Source organism: Suricata suricatta, chromosome 6 (genome assembly GCF_006229205.1).
Source record: "Suricata suricatta isolate VVHF042 chromosome 6, meerkat_22Aug2017_6uvM2_HiC, whole genome shotgun sequence".
Lineage (NCBI taxonomy): Eukaryota > Metazoa > Chordata > Mammalia > Carnivora > Herpestidae > Suricata > Suricata suricatta.
Window position 1 is genome coordinate 84,455,393 of NC_043705.1, and position 16,896 is coordinate 84,472,288.

The window sequence follows — 16,896 nt, forward strand, 5'->3', positions numbered from 1 at the left end:
GGAAGGGTGTCTTTGCCCACAGGGAAAAGCCCCAGGGCCCAGGAAGTATAAGGGAGGTTCCACAACTGATTGGGGAAGGGACATGGGTTTGTCCCCCCATCTGGCCACAGATGTGATTCTGTGATTCTGGTGCTATGCAGTCCTCTGCCCAGGACCCACCTGTCTTGCTGTCCCTGCTTCCTTCACTGGGTCTATCTGAGGCTGCAGAATCATTTGTCAGCCCAGTAGGCAAGGGGAAACAACAGTGACTAAGATGGACAAGGTCACTGCCATCAGGGCATGTTTATCATATTGTCAGCAAACAAGTTTGAATAAGTAAGGTCATAAGAGAGTGGGATGAGCACTGTGAAGGAAGAAAATTGGACAGCATGGTAGAGAAAAAAGTTGGGGAGCACTTCATATCTGGTGTCATTCCCTTTGGGCTGCTGTAACAAAAATACAAGGGACTGCGTGGCTTATCCAAAAATTTATTTCTCACAGTTCTAGAGGCTGGAAGTCCAAGATCAGGACTATTCTGTCAGCATATTCTGTGTCTGTGAGAGCCCTCTTCCAGGTTGTGGACAGCCAACTTCTTGCTGTGTCCTCACAGAGTAGAAAGGGTGGGGGAGCTCTCCAGGGTCTCTTTTATAAGGGCACTAGCCCCACCCACAAGGGCTCCCCCTCATGACCAAGCACATCCCAAGTGCTCCACCTCCTAATACCATCACCTTGGGGCTGGGATTGCAACACATGAATTTGGGGGGAGGGGAACACAGACATGTAGGCCACAGCTTCAGGTGACTGGGGAAGGCTCCACTGAGGTGTTCAAGCTGAGATCTTCAGTGAAGCAAGACCCTTGTGGCTGCAGGTCTCAGAAAACCCACTCAGAGTCACAAGCACATACAGACGGCAAGAATGTGTTGACTTGCCTAAATGAGAATGTCTAGGGGTGGTTGACTATAGGTGTTCAGGTAAATTTCATCAGGAATCTCCATTGCTCAGTCCTGCTCTCCTGCATTGGCTTCATTCACATGCAGGTGCTCTCCCTGTGTATCCTCTGTTCAAATCCCTGGGAAATGAAGGACCAGGATGGCCTTTTCACTGTGGTCAAAGGATCATCCCTGCACCAAATGCTGATTGACTTGGACTGGGTCATGAGCCCACCCCAGCAGTTAGGGCATCTGATCAACCCAGCCAAACAAAACGGGCAGAGTGGGTAGAGGGCTGAAGGCCCCCAAGAAAGTCTTCGGTTAGACTTCTGAAGAAAGGCACATTGGGTCAGCAAACCCCCTGGATCTCTGTCAGGAATTTTAAGGATGAGGTGCCATGATACGGGGGTGTGGTGGTGGGGGGGGGGCAGTTCCTGACAGAGGGGACAGCAAGCATAAAGAACTGGAGTGGGGAAGAGAGTTTGACCTGCCTGAAGTGGTCAGGAGGGCCCGCTCCTCACGTGTCCCCTCAAGGTTCCCATGTCCCCTTGTTTGTCTCAGCAGCACTGGGACTGAATCTGGCTCCTCTGCCCACAAGCTGGGCCCTCCTTCTGGGAGGTCCTCTCCACTCTCCCTGCCTATGGGGGCTTCCTAGGGACAGGGAAGACCACCCAGCCAAAGCAGGCAAGGCACAGAACCTGGCCCCACCACAACAACCAGTATCCTCTACAAGGCCTTTAATGCATCAAAGGAGCCCACAGCCATGTCTGCTGAGACACACCCGGTCCCCAGTAGAAGCAAAGGACAACAACCAGATGCTGTACTCTACTCAGATCCAGACAGTGAGGAACAGTGTGATGACAAGTGGCAGAGGCATGGCTCCCTAGAAGTGTCTTCTCCTCCCTCCCCTTCCCCCTTCCTCTCCTCTTCCTCCTCTCCTCCCTGTCTCTGTCTCTCATATTCAAACCCCAGTATTCTGTGCAGTCAGGAAGAGAGGTTCTGACAACAAGAAGTCAGGGGGCACACCTTGAGGTCTCCAAGGGCTTCCTGGAACTGACCTTGGTGACAAGAGGCAGTGTGGCTTGGGAGATACACAGGGTAGACTGGCATATAAGGAACACACCTCATGGGAGAATAATAATTACTATTATAATAACAATATCATACATCCAGGACAAACCCAGCTGCCCCAGGCCAACTGCAAAATCCATACGTCCAAAATCCATAGGCCAGCAGAGCCTATGTGAGTAGTGGGAGGGGCTGCCCACTTGCACCCCCAGCCCTTACTCATATGAGCTCCCTGAGGAGGGGCCGGCCCCTCCTTCTGCTCCTTGCTAAGTCTTAGCACAGAGTGGGGAGGCTGGCACTGCCAACACCACCCCTCTGTGCTGGGCATGCCTGCACCAGAGAGGTTGGGCCCACCTCCCCTCAGTGACCTGGCAGCAAGGGATGGGTGAGTGAACCTATAAGGGACCAGGCAGCTGTGGGGTGCAGCTCCTCTGAGCCCACTCTCCACTCCCTTCTGGCTCTTCCTGCGGGCCTGCCCGTGGCAGGAAGGGGCCAGGGACACTCATGGCACAGACAGGGCATGCAGAGTGGGCCCATGGCATGCTTGGCCCACCAGGTGCCATGCAGCCGGCCTGGACTGCTGGGCAGCTGTCAGAGGGCTGAGTGGGCAGTAGAGTCCGAGGGGTCTGCCTTGGGCTGGATCTCTGATTCAGTCTGTGGTGGGGCCTCCTGGGAGTTGGGTCCTTGGACAGGCAGCTGCAGAAATTCTGGAAGCACCAGGTCCTCTTTGCGCAGAAGGCCCCTCTGGTCATGGGCCCCACTGCTCTGCACCCGATTCAGCAGCTCCACCAGGCCTAGGGGTGGTCACAGAGTCAAGAAGCTCACCAGGGCAGACCTGCCTACACTAGCCCACCATGACCTGCTGCCCTTATTACAGCCACAGCCTCCCCAAAGGCTCCCCTCCCACCCTTCAGTCTTTCTGGTCCCCCGACCCTCAATGGACACTCTTCTAGCCCCAATAACATCAAGGTCCCTGCCTCAGATCAAGCCTCTCTGGACCCACCCATCCCTAGCTCCCACCATCCCCAAAGTACCTTCAATGTCACAGGTCTGCCGCTTCCCTGTGATTCTACTGGGTGCCTGGGCCATCGAGTTGAGGGACAGTGGAGAGGGGTGGGCAGCCTTGTTCTGAGTTCTAGGCTGGCCGCCCTGCGAGAATGTGGAGTCAGAGCCACAACCAGGAGGGGAGGTGCAGTAGGCAGAAGAGGTAGCCCTTTCTCTCGCTCACCTGGCTGTGGCACGGGGCTGTGTCTCCAGCTTCGGGAGTCTTCACACCTATGGCAGAGAGTGCTACCTTTAGTGTTTGCTTCCTACCTGTACCCCTTCTGGGCCAGAGCCATCTCCAGGGACCAAGCCCCAGGGCCTTGGTTCTCTACCTGGGAGAGTGTCCAAAACCAGTCTCTGGGCTGCCACCGAGCTCACTAGCTTCCCCAGATCCAGTGGCTGCTTCTTGCCTGGCTGTGGGAACAGGTCAGCAGCCCGCAGGACAAGCAGCCCATTGCCCCCACCCCCACTCCGACCCTTGCCCTGCTGTCCCCAAGCTCACCAAGCACAGCGCCACCTGTTGCGGGCTCAGGCCGTGCTTTGCCAGAATGGGCTGCAGGGCGTCCTGCAGCCGCTTGGTGGGCTTGGCGGAGATCCGCACAACACGATCCAGCGCCGCCAACTCGAGCCTGCACGGGACCCTCGCGCTGCGGAACCGCAGAGAGCCGACCCCGCCTCTCCCCCAACCCACTCCAGACAGGCCCAAGAGGGGGTGCAGCCTACACTGGGGAGGTGGGACAACTTGGGGGTGGGACCTTAGTCCCGGGGACATGGTCAGCACCAGGGATGGGACCTGAGAGGGAGAACAACAGCCTGAACTGGGACTCGAATTCGTGTTGGGACCCAGGACCTAAGCCTGGGAGGAGGGGCACTCACTCGAAGGTGATCCTGTTCTCCAGCCGCACTTCCTGGTCCGCCAACACAGCACAGTCCTGATCCAGGACCAGAGCCTTCTGCAGATGCCAGGCAGGGTCTCAGAAACCCTCCCTCCCCACCCCTAACCATCCCCAGGGTGGGAAGGAACCACCTCACTTCCACCCATGGCCCCCCACTGGGGATCCCTAAGGGTCAGAGGGAAAGGGTGGTGGTCAGGTGAGTGAGAGAGATGAGGATGGAGTAAGACACCTGGCTGGAGTCAGAGCCTAGTATGGCCAAGGCCAGGGAGAAGGGTGGCAAGAAGGTTGGACAGACTTGGGAAAGAAACAGGAGTGGAGTGAGCATGAAATGGTAATGATGCTGCTTGGATAAGGAGCAGGCTTAGGTCCTGGATCATGGAGCTGCCTCTTTCTAGGCCAGGCCAGTCCAGGACCCACTTCCTGGATGGCTGCCCCCTTGTCTCTCAGGCATGTGAAATCTATGGATGTATGTCCTCCCTACCACCCACGTTTGATCATCAGCCACCTAGACCTTGTCCCTTTTTTAACACTTGTCCATTTCTCTCCATCCCCACCTACTAAGGACACTTCTTGTCTCCTCACTATAACAAGAGCCTTTTCCCCAGACCACTGTAAGGCCAGAAGGATATAAAGTATCTAGCAAAGTGCCTGGCACACAGTAGGTACATAAACAGTAGGTGCAGTGACTACTGCTCCTATAGGCCCCACTGCCTGCCCCAGCCCAGGACAGGGAGGCAGCTTCTTCCAGAGATAGGCCTGTGCTCTGCTGCAGGGACAGGTGGAGTGTGGGTGGGGAGTTATATTTAGCAGATGAGAAAACCCATCTGGGCTTCAGAAGCTGTCCGGGTGGCCTGAGTGGGCAGAGATCCTCCCACTGCCCTCACAGTCCCACTCTCTAAGCCCCTGAACTTGCCCTGCACTTCTTACTCACATCCAGACTTCACTTAAGCTGTTCCCTCTGCCTAGAATGTCTTTTCCTGACAGTTCTGCCAGGCAAACTCCTCCCCATCCTCATCCTCCCCTCATCAACAGCTGCCTCTTCCATGAAGCCTTCCTGGAGCCAGCCAGAATAGCCTATCTCCCCGCCCCGAAACTCTCTGAAGCTTTGGCCCCTCTTCCCTGATCACATCCTGCCTGGCTTACCTCCAGCCTGTGGACCTGGAGAACAGAGCTCTAGCCTGGGTCCCTCTGCTCACCCACCTGGCAGGGCCTTAGGCCTTATCAGAATGAAATCCTGCAGGGTCTCCCTGGAATGCAGCATTCTTCCTTCAAATCCCCCTTACTGGATGGCTTGGTTTAAAGTGCATCCCCCCACCCCACCCCCGCCATTCCTCTGTAAAGTTTAATTCTAGTTTGCACCTCAAGGAAAGTTTTTCATGGATTAGGTGCATTTGGGTGCCACTGATGACCATTTCAAAGATGCCAGCAAGAACTCTGGGGGTGATGGGGGAAACCCAGCTCAGGCAGTGGTTCTCCCCCATTCTCCCTTCTGGAGTACCACAGTGAAAATAATGGGTAAAGCTGGAAACCAGGAGGGGCATGGGGTGGGGGAAAGATTTTCATGCGATGAGAGTGGAAGTCTGAGTTTGAAGAGTTGGTGCTGGGTTGATTTGGAGCTGTGCATGGGGGTAGGGACAGGGCTATGTTGGGGATTGGAATTAGGAAAGGGATGAGGATGGGAATGGAATTGAGGTGGAGGTCATAGCTGAGCAGAGACAGGAACAGGGCTGGGGTCAGGATCAGGAAGAGAGAGTTGGGGCCCAGGCCAGGTCCACACCTGCTCATTGCCCACCAGGTAGACCTTGATGTCAGGTAGAGAGAGGCCTCGTTTCTCACAGATGCCTGCCAGCATGGCACGGATGGTGAGGCCAGGTCGGGCCAGAGCCAAGGAGGCTGTGCCATCGGGCAGGTACACACAGCAGTACTTCCCTGGCCTGCTTTCGCTCTCACCTTCTGTGCTCCCAAGGCTTTTCCGGTGGCTCTGATTCAGGACAGGAGTGGAGGGAAGGTCATGTGTACACATTCAGGGACATGCAGAGAGTTACACAGGCAGGTAGGCCCACTGGGGCGCACACATGCACACACATGCCGAAGGGCACACTTTTAGGCAGGCAGATATACTCCTCCTATGGGAACATATGTGTGCTCACCCAGGCATAAGAGCACCCAGAGACAGGTCCTCCCACTGACCCCCATACATCTGCTGTGTACACCTGGGCACCCACACTTGTGCACACACACACAAAGGGAATGCACATGCATGCCATGCCTGGGGCCCACTATGGTGAGGACAGGAAGAAAGTGAGGAGGCTAAGGGGTTGGCAGCAGGAAGATGTAAGTGGGAAGCATGACTAGGAATGATGGTGGCCACACAAAGGGGCATGAGTAGTGGTCCTAGCTTGCACATTGTCGCCCCCAGCAGTCCTCTCACCTCAGATTTGCTGCTGACAAAGGCAAGGAAGCCGAGGTCCAGACTGGCAGAGGAGTTGAGAGAGCCCTGGGACTCTCTGCGGAAGGTGGAATTTGAGACCCCTCCTGCTAGTTCTAGGGGAGAGGGAGCAGTGAGCAGAAGAGCCCCTCCTCCCTACACCCCCTTCTCCACCACCAGGCGGACCCTGCTGAAGCCCTCCAGCAGGGAGAGGTCTAACACGGCTTGGGGCCATGGAAGTGTGGCTACTGAGTGGGCTTCCCAAACTTCTGGGCTCTAGTCTGGAAACCAAACCACCGGGGGAACGTGGTGGTCACAGGGAATTTCGGTTTTCACAGATTTATAGACAAATAGGAGAAAGGGGGGCATTCTCAAAGCTTGCCCAAACTCCCACCCCGACTCTTCTCTGACCCTCACCCTTGCGGAAAGACTTGCGGAGCGGGCGGCCCCCAGAGCCCTCAGCAGAAGTCTGGTGTCCCAACTCCTCCACGCCCAGCGGCAGCGACTTCCCGGGCTTCAGCTTCGGTTTCTGCGGGTAGGGGAAAGGCGCTGGCTCGAGGTGGGACCCCAGCCTATGTGCAGACCGAGGATACACCCCTACGGATCTGCACCCAGCCCACTGCCTCCCACTGCCCTCGTCCGCACCTTCCTAGTGGAGTCAGGGCTGCCAGGGGTGGAGGAGCCAGGTTCCCGCAGGGGGCGTCCCTCGGCCTCCGCCAGGAGACACTCGCGGTACAGCGGGGACTTGACGAAGCGCGCATAGCTGTCGAACTTCATCAAGTTGAAGATCTGCGGGACCGAGCCAGGGCGGTGAGCCGGAGGGGGTGTTCGACTTGCCCCCAGTTTACCTGGCCCAGCCCTCAAGGTTGGCTGAGTTCCCAACCTAGCAGCTGAGACCTTGGCCCCTCCCACGCAACTCCTTGACCTAGCCCTGTGCCTACTCTTGGCCTCCACCTTGACCTCTGCTAGGCTCCGCCCCTAGCCCCTGCTTCACCGCAGCCTCTGGTACCGCCCTCTGACCTGCGCCCTGCCCCTGCATTTTACTTTGGGGTGGGCATTCGAATTTGCCCCTTGCAGTAGGCCACTCCAACCCCATCCCACTCTTCGCCCCTGGATCTCTTCCCACCTCTTGTCCTTTCTTCCAAGGCCACGCCCCCTAATCCCAAGCCTAGACCCCTGGAGACACTCACCTGGAGCTGCTGTGCCCGGAACATGTCAGGTCGTGGCTCTGCCAGCACCTCCTCGCCTAGCCAGGCCTGCCGGTCAATGTTCACTGGGCTCAGTGCCTGGCTGGACAGGAACTCCCGGTAGATGTGGCGGGCCTCCTGAGCAAGCTGTTGCAGGAGGGACAGGAGAAGGTCAGGGGCATGACCCAGGCTCTAGTCCCACCACTCTGCCCCAGCGCCCCTTTCTCCACCTGCTGGGTGTCGCTGGCAGGGATCTGCTGGAAGCGCTCGCAGGCCTTCCAGAAAGTTACATTCTCAGCACTGAACTCCTTCTTCAGGAACTCCTGGTGCACAGAAGGAGGCAGTCAGAGACACAGAGACCCAGTCAGGGGATGTGGTCAAAGAGATTGGGATACAGATAGGGCCAAGAGGCCAAACCAGACAGATAGGGCACAGAGAGAAAATGAGAAGCAGACACAAGGAAAGTTCCCTGCTGAGAGAAGAGGAAGAAAGTGCCAAAGAAAGGCTGGATGAGGCAGCTGGCACAGGAATCCCATTCTGACCAGCTTGAAGCTCCATCCATATCCTTTCCCATGCCGCCACCCTACCCCCAACTTCCACCATGGTGGCCACTGCCATCTGCCCTCCCTATCCCATTCCAGAGCTTACAGTGAAATAAGCCAGCCCCAGTGGGTCCTGCAGCAGCCGCTCGAAGGACAGGCCCCAGCTGGCCACAGGCTGCTCCTCGGTGGAGAAGGGGCTGCTGGGGCCACTGGGGAGGCTGTGGATACTGAGAGAGCTGCCTCGGCCCTCCCCCTGGCCCTGGGGTCCTGCTGTGCTGCTCAACTCTGTAGGTGGATGGACAAATGGTGGTGAGACCTGTGGCCTTCCCCAGCCCCTGGCCCAACCCCATCTGTAGGTATTTTCCCTGGAGAGATAGCAAGAGGTGTCCCCACCCTTTTTCATATACCCTTCCCCACCCCAAACAGGCCTCCTCCATACCCTCTGTCACTTACCTCCATCTGAGACAGCCAGAACCTACAAGAGACCCAAGGTAGACAATCAGAGCAGAGCCCAGGGTAGATTCTCAAAGGACAGTTCTGGGCTCAGGCCCCAGGACTGAAACTGTATTCTCTCCCTGGAGGGCCATGCTGGGCATTCCCAGCCAGGTCACTGCTTGCTCAGTGTTTTTCTCAGGCTACTCCTGGCTCCTTTTCCATCATGTGCCAACCACTGTGTGCTGGAACTTATGCCAGTTACTTTCCATTTGCCCCTGGTTCTCTCCTCCCTCAGCACTTGCTGGACAAGCCCAGGTGTACAGCATGGTGAGGATTGGCACAGACTTTAAATCTTGTCTCTGCTGTTTACTAGCTGAGTGACTCGTTACTTGCTTGTCTCCATCTGTAATAGGGGATAATGATAATAATAGTAACTTACTTCCTGGGACTATTGCAAGGATCAAATCAGTTTAATACCATTTCCGGCATTTAGAACAGGGGCCAGCATGTGGTATGTGCTGTATCAATGTTTGCTGGTGTCTTTGAGGAAGGAAAGGTGTCTCTATAGCCAGTGATCTCTTTGTTGCAACTGTTTCCTCTTGGAGAGGAAGACCCTGAGAGACCGTGGGCCCCACCCCACCTTGGGCTGGGCCCAGGATGCTATTTTATAATATAGAGCAGTCATTCTCAAATTCTAGTGTGCATTAAAATCACCGGTAGGAACCCATCTCTGGAGATTCTGGCTCAGGAGGTCCAGGATGGGGTCTGAGGCTCTCCATTTCTAACAAGCTCTCAGGCAATACTGATGCACCGGTCCATGGACCACATTTTGAGTAGCATTGCTGTAGAGAACGAACTTCATCTTCCCCCGCCCCCCCACCCCCCACCACATACAACTCCGACTTCTCTGGGAATCCAACCATTAGTGAAATAGAAAAAACCCTCCTTTCAAAATGACTCTTGCAGTGGTTTCCCTTGGTCTTCCTATCCTCCTAGCAGCTCCTCCAGCTTCCTTCTCATCTCTACCCACACAAGATGGCCTCCACCCCTCCCTGACTCTGCCCTCGGTCCTTTCCCCCTCCCATATATCCCCAAATCCAAACTCACATAGCCAACTTCCTGCTAACATCTCTGCCCAAATGTCCCACAAGCCCTTCCAACTCAGCCAGTCCCAAGGGGTAAGCCACCTCTGCCATTACCAAAGCAGGGCACCAAACCAGTTTCCCTACATCCTGTCTTTCTTCCCACCACCTGGGCTCCTCACACCAGGGTTCGATCATCCCGCTTTCCTCCGTCTCTCTCACATCCTATTCTCACTAGTCCTGTCACAGGAGTTTCTACCACCTGTCCCTTTGTTACATCCCCACTGGAAACAGGTCTGCAAACATCTCCCCCAGGAAGCCTCTCCCTGCCCTCCTATCTGAGATCTCCCTCTGTGCTCCCTACTCTCACCTGGGAACACTCAGGTCCCACGTCTGTGGGCCAGAGCTAGCCTGCGAGTATGTTAGAATCTTATTAATATCTTGGCCCTCAGACTTTTTTTCTTTTTCAGTTTAAAGGTGGTTCCCACACTTAAAAATCAGGAGTTTTACATAAACTCCTGTGGTGCCTCAGCTACCCAGAGCTGCTTCCCAGCATGACAACTTTGTCTGGTATTGAACAGCAACTGCCTTCCCTATAAGGGGCTCATGCTTTCTTCAGAGGTCTGTGAGGCCAGTGTGCTGCATTTATATTACTTATGGAGGCAGGTGCTGCCCCAGACCACCTGAGTTCAACTTGTGCTATGTGACCTTGCACAAGGCACTTCACCTCTCTGTGCCTCAATTTCTTCTTCTGTAGAAATGGGGTAAATACTTCTCCTGACTTCAAACGATTGCTGTGACTAAATAAGTTAAATATATAGATGAGGAACTCAGAACACTATCTGATATGTAGTAAACTTTCACAGAACATTACTGTTATTACTGCTGTTACATTAGTCTTGGTGTTTGACCGTGCTCCACTTTCAATTTGCTAGCCGTGCTATGGAGGACAGAGCACAGGTGTTGGGGTCTGTTAGACCCAAAATCAAATCCCAGCTCAAATCCCTTTTTCAGTTTTACGCCCTTGGGCTCCTCCCTAAGCCTCACCTCCCATCTAGAGCATGGAGGTGAGACATTGCTGGAGAGGAAATTTTGTGCAGATCAGAGCGTGGCTGAGTGAGCCCATTCGCCAGCGCACCAAGCCCTGGGCGCCCTCCCCTGGCCCCCCCCCCCCCCCCCCCCCCCCCCCCCCCCCCCCCCCCCCCCCCCCCCCCCCCCCCCCCGCCCCCATGTGATGGCTTCTTAGAGTCAGCTCCAGGGGCTGCCAGATAGCTCCCAATTCCTGGGGTATGCAGAGTTGAAGCCCAGGGTACCATCCAGCCTGCTCCTTCCTTTCCTGGCAGCTCTACTCATGCCCACACCTGCCTGTCCTGACTGCTCTGTGGCTTTGCCACCCTCAGGGCTGCTCTCACCACCCTTTGCACAGGTCTCCGGGAACCATCCTGCCTCCCCCTCCGTGGTGGCTGCCTGGCCGCTTCCCCCCCACCCCCTAAGCCACTGGCCTCTCTCTGGCCTGCCCTCCACCCCAGGACTCAGATCCACACCCTAACTCAGAGCCCCCATGGCTGCTGGGGCAGGCCTGGAGCCACAGAATGGGCAAAGGTGCCTGGGGCAGAAGCCAGCCCACACTCCTATTTTGTTTTATTCTTGACATTATGTTGAATTGTCTGTGTGTGTCTTTAGGTGGGACTGGCTCTCAGGTGGCGGCCAAGCTCCCTGCTCTGCAAAGTAGAGCAGTTGCTGTGTTACAGCTGAAGCGAGCAGCCCGGGGCCTGACTAATGAACCCCTTCAGCCTCCCCCATTTCCCTCCTCCTCACTGCACCTACACTTTATCAAACTTCTCTAGGTTCCTCACACCTTTTCACACTCCTGCTTCCTGCTTTGCTGCTTTCTCTTGCCGGGTATCTGCTCCTGCTCCCCTCACTGAACCAACTGCTCTGCAATCTCTACTCCCTGACATCAGTCATCTACAAACACCACCAGTTGCCCTGAATCCTCCTGCCTACCACACATCTGCCCACCCATGTCTAGGCCTCTCTCTCCCTACGATTTGGTAGCTCCCAGAGGGCAGGCCTGGTTTACAGAGGGAGCCAACCTGAACTCCCTCCCATGAGGCACCCTCCTTGCTCTGGGGCTAGCAAGCAGCCATCAGGGCCCTAGAAGTCCTCCTCTGCCATCCCATGAGGCCACAGCACCTCCTTCATGGGAGGTAAAGGGGTCCTTTACTTCTGAACACCCCATATCTGTGGCCAGCAATTCACCCTCCTCGGTCCCTCTTGCCCCACTGGTTGTTGATCTGTATAGTTGGGGCCGAGATGGGGTAGGGATAGAGATCCAGAGGTGGGAGGATAGAGTTCAATTTCAGTTCCACCATTCAAGGGCAAATAACTTCTTCCTCTGGACCTCAGTTTCCCTCAGGTAGAAGGGGGCTCAGCATTTCCAGCTTCTCGGGGCTGCTAGGAAAGGTGAGCGAGTATGTGAAAGCAGGTGGAACGGAGCTGTCAGGAGCTCCGCTGACCAGGGCTCCCACCTGCCCAGGCTGCCAGGCTTAGGGAAGTTGTACTGAGCACGGCCTGCCTTGCCTCACTCTGGCTTGCCTGAGGAGAAGTGGTGAGTGAATGGGAGAAAAGGGGAAGAAAGGATGAGGAAGGGTGTGGTGGATGATGAACCCCTGGCCCATGGTCAGGCCTCAGTTTGCCATATTTTTTTCTTAAGCCTGGCAGAGCCGCTGGGATCTAAGAATGCTAAGGTGAGCGTGGAGGGGCAACATTTCTGAGCTCTACTTGTGTGGCAGGCACTCTTGGACAATTCAGATCCGTGTTCTCACTCTATCCTCAAATCCTTATCCTGTGTGGCAGGTATTACTACCCCCATTTTACAGATCAGGAAACCTATGCCCAAAGAAGTCACATGGTGGGGAAGTGGCTGAGCTGAAGTTAGAATCCACGGGTACCTTCCTCTGGAGCCTGAGGTATTCCCTGCCCCAAGCTGCCTCCCTGGGTGGACAGGCGATGTACCAGGGGACCTGGCAGGCCCAGGGCCTTAGCCCTTTGGACACAGGCCGGCAAAGTCAATCAAGGGTAAAGAGCCCAGGGGGTCCTCTTAAACTCTGCCTTCTAGAGGAGTCAGACCTCAAAGGGAGGGCTGAATTATTTAGCATCTTGGGTGCTGGGCACTCTGTACCATCATCTCGTTTCATCCTAGCTAGGGGGAACGGAGGCCCCACGATCCTCTCTGGCTATGTGCACAGGGAACCCTGGGTGCCTGGCCCCTTTGGTCTGAGCCAGTCCTGGGGAGCTGAACCCTAGCCCTGATCTGGATGCCAAGAATACAGGCAGAGCCACAGTAGGCTCTGCCTTGCAGGTCTCCCCAGCTGGGAAGACTGCGTGGTTCCCCTAAGAGTGACAGGATATGATAACCTCTCCTCTCCAGGCTTTAGGCCCAGCTTCCCCTTAGGCCATGTCCCTGCACACACATCCTGTGTTTCCTCACATCCAGACCCTTTCCCATGCCATCCCCTCCTCAGATAGCATATCCTTTCAAGAACTTGATACCATGATGCATAAAATGAGACAAGAAGTCAGTTCTCCCTCCTCGGGTCCTCCTCTCTACCCTGGACCCATGGCTCTGACCCAAATCTGAATTCTCTTCTGGTATTTGTACCCACATCTTTTGTGCCTTGCCAGACTGGGAGCTGCTTGAGGGCAGGGACTAGGGTGATGGGTTTGGGTCTTCTGTGCCTAGGACAGGGCCAGCATAGGGCAGACCTATGGAGGGTCTGTTGAATGAATGACTGCATGAACAAATGAAGTGGCAATTGGGATTGTGTAAAGATGTCTCTGGGAGGGGGCTGGGAGCCATCTCTAAGTGACAGGTTTCATTGCAACTGCCTGACAAGCTGAGTGGCAGAAAGCCGAGGCTGACAAATGAAGCCGCCTCAGCAGGGAATGATGGCAGCAGTGGGTGGGGGTGAAAGCAGGGGGAGGAGGGGGAAGACAGTTCTGGGAGGTGGGAGAGCAAAGGCATTGAGTCAGATAATCTGGGTTCAGATGCAGGCCCCTCTACCTGCTGGCTGCCTTCAGCATGTCATTTACTCCTCTGAGCCTCCCTCGAGAGGTTACTCATGGAAGGAGCCTGACTGCTGGCCCACAAGTACTGTGTCACAGATGCTGATGCCTGTCCACCCCTCCCATGTCAGCTGCGCATGGCCTCAGAAAGTTGACCAATGGCCAGCAAGCAGCCAATCTGTGACCCTCAGGATGCCAACAGGTGACAGGGAGTGTTCAGAACAGGCCCAGAAAGAGCAAAGATAAACCTGTGTGTGAAGGTTGCTGCAAGGAGCCAGGGCACCTATGAGCTTGCCAGGGTTGGGGGCAGTGGGTGCCCTCCCTTCTCTGAATGACTTTTGGGTAGAGAAACCATGGGCTGATGTGGGAGGGGACAGAGGCTGGGTCTGTCCCTGGACACCCTCAGTTGCCCTGCAGTTCTGGCCACTGCTCAGAATCACCAGCCGAGCACCAACCCACCCCACCTAGGGTGGTCGTGGGAGTGGCCCAGTGTCCCTGGCCTGGACATCCTAGTGTCATGCCTCTGGGTTGGAGTGAGAGGAACATAGGTTCTTGAACTTTCAAAGTTAGGTTAATGGCAGAGACAGTGAGGTGGCAGACTGGGCCAGCTTGGAGGGGTCTGCTTCTCTCCCACCCAGCTAGCCTGGGGCTGGGCAACACAGAGACACTGGGTAAAGGAGAAGTGGAGAAAAGTCTTGGGAATTAGGAGGGTAAAATCTTAGTTCCTGAGTGAGGCAGGGGACTCAGAAGAGGCACTGAGAATGAAGGGAGGCATGGGGTTGACATTTATAGAGCCCCCACAATGGGTCAAGGGCCTCTTATTCATCATTCTACTTAGTCATCTCAACAAGCCTTTGAGATCTATTCCAATTTCCTCATTTAATAGGTGAAGATACTGAGGATCAGAGAGGACCCCTTATATGGGACAGAAAAACCAAGAGTGGAACCCAGGTCTCTCTAGACCTATTGGCTCTGTCCCATAGTCCTAGGCCGGGGCTTGGTTGGAGGTTAGGACACCATCTGGCCTTCCTGAGGCTGGGGTTCTGCCAAGTGGATTGGTATCCTAGGGAGAAAAGGAAGGCCCAGCACAGCCTGCCCCATCAGCTGAATGATGCAGAAAAAAGCTGGACTGTCCAAGGGCAGCTCTGATTTGGAGGCTAAGCAGCCAAAGAGAGGCTCTAGGGGGTGGGGCAGCAGCAGTAGCCAGGGCATCCTAGTGTCCAGCTACTCCCACCCTTCCTGGCATCTCAGGAATAGAAAAGTCAAGATTCACCAAGCTGGCCTGACCCTACTGACCCATTCCAGGCTGCCCAAAGACTTCTAGTTCTGGCAGGAAGCCTCTGGAGCAGGTCTAGCTGAAGGACAGTGACCCACTGAGGATTGCCCCTTACCTGACTTTGGGCATCAGGACATGGGGTGCAGAGGGAAAGGTTGAGGCTAAATGAGATGTGGGGGCCTAGGTCACTGTGGAGGTGTGCAGGGATCAAGGGCCATGCTAGGTCTCCCAGCCTGGATGGTGCCAAAGTGGCAGGAAAGGAAGCAATGGGTACGAGAAGCCTGTGACCACTTTACTCTGTTCTCGTGCCCAAGTTTGCCCCAGGTCCCCAGCAGAGCCATCTGGAAGGTCCTACGGTAAGGGCACCAGGTCCCACTGCCTGCTCCTCTCTGTACCCAACTTCTCCCACTTGCTGGCAGCATGCAGGCTCTTGCCCAGCCCTGCCAGGCATGCCTCCTGGGCTCCACCCTGGGTGTGCCCACCCCTTCCCCACAGGCCTGGTCTGGAGCCCACACTTACCATGCGCCCGTTGGGGACACCCAGGTGCTTGGGCTTCCCCGGCATGCCGCCGCTGTTCAAGGGTCCCTGCCGCGAGGAGTGGCCACCATGGGGACTGTGGGCAGCCCTGGCCAGAGCTTGCACGGTGGCAGGCAGGCAACAGAGAGAGCCCGACTCTGCTCCTGCGGGCCCTCACATCCTGAAACACCAGCTCACTACCTCTTTTCTCTGCCACAGGAAGTGTCTCTATAGAAACCGAACCACAGAAAGAAGCAAGGTCTAAGTGAGCGAACGCCTCTTCCTACACACACACACACACACACGTTCACATGCACACACACACACACACACACGTTCACATGCACACACACACACACGCTCACATGCACACACACACACGTTCACATGCACACACACACACACACGTTCACATGCACACACACATGCCACAATGCGCCCTTAGTAGTGCCCCACACAGTCTCCAACACATAGCCAGAGGCCTCTATGTGTCCAGGAAATAGCCCATCCTGGTTTACCCAGCCCAGGGAGCTCCAAGTTCATGTCTGAGCACACAGAAGTCACTTAGTCACCTTTTTGCACCCTGACAGGGGCTGCTGTAGACATGTGTACATGTGTATCAAGTATGCACACAGGTACTTTACTCAGGACACACTTACCTCACACCTGCTGTGTGCCAGGCATGCACACATCAGTACCCCTCCCCCAGGCAGTTGTGCACATGTGGTGTTACTGTCTCTATCACCAGATACTTCCCAGGCATGTGCCCATGTGTATAGACAGATGGACACCTTGCATGCATGGTCATACACACACAGACCACCCAGGGGTGCATGTTATAAACACACACTCTCCCTTCATCAGAAACACCTGGGTGTATGTATAGTCCCTTGGACACGGGCACAATTGCATATAGGCATATAAGTACTCAGCCACCCCAGTGACATGTGCAAGCAGTTATGCACATGCTTACCCACCGAAGCAGGGGAATGGATCCGTTGCATCTGTGTGTGACATGCGCGCACTCATTTTCACCCACATAAGAGTTCCACCTTGGTGTATTACTATTAACCAAAGGGTGACACCCTGTTCTCCCAGCCCTGACCCAGTGCCAGCTGAACTCGGGCCCTTTAGCCAGAGCCCTTAGTTTGCCTCTTTCCTACACAGGCATGTACCCATTACAGGACTTGTATTTTTACCTTAAGTACGGGCTTACTGTGTCGGGGCCCGCCAAGTTTTCTGTCTGTCTCAGGCAAGGATTATCACTCCGTTGAGTGAGCCAGTAAACAAGATTTGCATCTGGAGGCTGGAGATTGCCATTTCCTGGTCAAAATAACTTTTGGCGTCTGTCTTGCTGAGCTAGACGTGAGTGGCCAAGGCACACAAAAGATCAAAACCATATTCAGTGTTAGTTCTCCATCCCCCAAGATTGCTGAGGCAAAGTCG

At 55.3% G+C, this 16,896-nt stretch overlaps 1 protein-coding gene across 2 annotated transcripts; it reads right to left on the reverse strand.

Annotated features, from left to right (window-relative positions):
- Positions 1 to 447: 447 nt before the first annotated feature.
- On the reverse strand, positions 448 to 15,668 carry RGS14 (regulator of G protein signaling 14). Of its 2 annotated transcripts, none has more exons than XM_029942763.1 (15): positions 15,454 to 15,668; positions 8,527 to 8,548; positions 8,180 to 8,358; positions 7,762 to 7,854; positions 7,535 to 7,678; positions 6,990 to 7,133; positions 6,762 to 6,873; positions 6,348 to 6,460; positions 5,694 to 5,897; positions 3,897 to 3,973; positions 3,523 to 3,649; positions 3,353 to 3,434; positions 3,205 to 3,266; positions 3,011 to 3,125; positions 448 to 2,770 (listed from the first exon to the last, which is right to left on the reverse strand). In XM_029942763.1, exons 1-15 carry the CDS (start codon positions 15,496 to 15,498, stop codon positions 2,568 to 2,570), a joined length of 1,722 nt encoding a protein of 573 aa, XP_029798623.1. In that variant the 5' UTR covers positions 15,499 to 15,668; the 3' UTR covers positions 448 to 2,567. The 2 variants fall into 2 exon arrangements, with proteins under 2 accessions (XP_029798623.1, XP_029798624.1); XM_029942764.1 differs by having other exon boundaries at positions 3,205 to 3,251; positions 15,454 to 15,667.
- Positions 15,669 to 16,896: the final 1,228 nt, after the last annotated feature.

Bases quoted from the DNA above. Each gene is read 5' to 3' on its own strand.
- RGS14 (XM_029942763.1), bottom strand. From the start codon at position 15,498: ATGCCGGGGAAGCCCAAGCACCTGGGTGTCCCCAACGGGCGCATG. The intron at 3,650-3,896 runs GTGAGTGCCCCT...GGTCCCGTGCAG, and splicing joins GAGAACAGGATCACCTTCGA to GCTCGAGTTGGCGGCGCTGG. The intron at 3,267-3,352 runs GTAGAGAACCAA...CACTAAAGGTAG, and splicing joins GGTTTTGGACACTCTCCCAG to CACTCTCTGCCATAGGTGTG.